The 1332-nt window shown below is 41.7% G+C and overlaps 1 protein-coding gene across 1 annotated transcript; it reads right to left on the bottom strand.

Annotated features, from left to right (window-relative positions):
• Window positions 1-769: 769 nt before the first annotated feature.
• On the bottom strand, window positions 770-1252 carry TEOVI_000844800 (ESAG protein, putative; the record flags this gene model as incomplete). The annotated part of the gene is made up of 1 exon (XM_067222461.1): window positions 770-1252. One exon carries the CDS (start codon window positions 1250-1252, stop codon window positions 770-772), a length of 483 nt encoding a protein of 160 aa, XP_067078562.1.
• Between the last annotated feature and the right edge of the window lie 80 nt (window positions 1253-1332).

The following is a 1332-nucleotide window of genomic DNA, read 5'->3' as shown; positions in this document are numbered from 1 at the left end:
GTTCCACGATAGGTTAAAATAATTAAAAACCTCGTCACAGAAGCTAATTGGAAAAAAAAACACAAAGACTGCGTACATTTTCATACTATCCTCATTATTCTAAAATACCTTCATTTCATGGAAGAGACAACGGATCTCTCTCCCCTAAAAAGGATTTTACTTAACCCAACGCACTAGGCGTTATATCCCGAGTTATCATCCCTTCGTTCAGAAGGGACTCCAAGTTCCCTTCACACACCACATCCAACACCCGCCATCCCTCCTCATAGTCACCTCATCAACGAACCACCTTCAATATATTTAGAAACGTAGCTAAGAACCGCTACCTCTTGTGTGGGCGTCCTTCAAAAACATCGAGGGATGGCACAGAAAACGTAGAAGGTGTTAAAAATGTGTTTATCATATTCATTATGGCATAAAGCTCACCAGCAGATTGCATCTACGATATCGCTCCCAGAGACAACATTGCAACGCAGCAACTGAGAAGTCGCTATCCCATCAGCACTTCATTTCTATTCCATACTAACTTGCAATTCCTAGAAAAATAGGAAGGTTCTGAAAGACAAGCTAGCGGAAAAAACATTTCTTCGTACATATACACCGCAATAACCAGAATTAGAAACACAACAACGTCACCAGTTGCAAGATTTACTTTTTACATGGAAACATAACATGTCTTACAAAAAGAAAATTATTAGGAACATGGGTGTGTGCGAACTCGCACAAAGATATGTATGCAAACACATATGTGGACAGGGGAAAATGTATATTAACGCACTTGTAAAATGGTGGAATTAGTATTACTCACATTACCAGCAACATCAATGTCAAGTAGCAGCGACGTGAAGTTTCCATGGACCCAGTTAAAGTGGGAATTGAGGGAAGTAATATTTGCCATCATATCCAGAAGCGCGAAAGGCGGTTTCCCAGCAGCAAAAGGTGTGATGAGGGTGGAGAAAATTTGCTGTATCTCGAGCGTCAGTTGAAAATAGAAGGCACCATGCCGGTCTTCGCCTCTCCACTCCAATATTTTTCTTGAACTCTGCACGGCGCCACTCCTATATAAGTTGTCCCTCAGTCTATTAAGGCACTCGCTTACGGAACCATTTAGTATCGTTATTGTGAGACAGCCATCCTTATACTTTTGAAGGGAACTCTCAGTCACGCTGTTTTCTAGAGGACAGGTTTGGTCACCACAACTAGCCTCAAAGTTTTCAACGGCGCTAAACTCTTGACGGCTACATTTAGCCATATCGGAATCCAGCCCTACTGCCTTCACGTCATTCCAAACAGTCTTTGTAATCTCAGCAATGGCTGTATAGTATTTATTCG

This window comes from Trypanosoma equiperdum (assembly GCF_001457755.1).
Source record: "Trypanosoma equiperdum strain OVI genome assembly, contig: ctg_1632, whole genome shotgun sequence".
Classification (NCBI taxonomy): Eukaryota; Euglenozoa; class Kinetoplastea; order Trypanosomatida; family Trypanosomatidae; genus Trypanosoma; species Trypanosoma equiperdum.
Note: the sequence above shows the minus strand (reverse complement) of the source record. Positions and strands in the feature narration are given on the sequence as shown.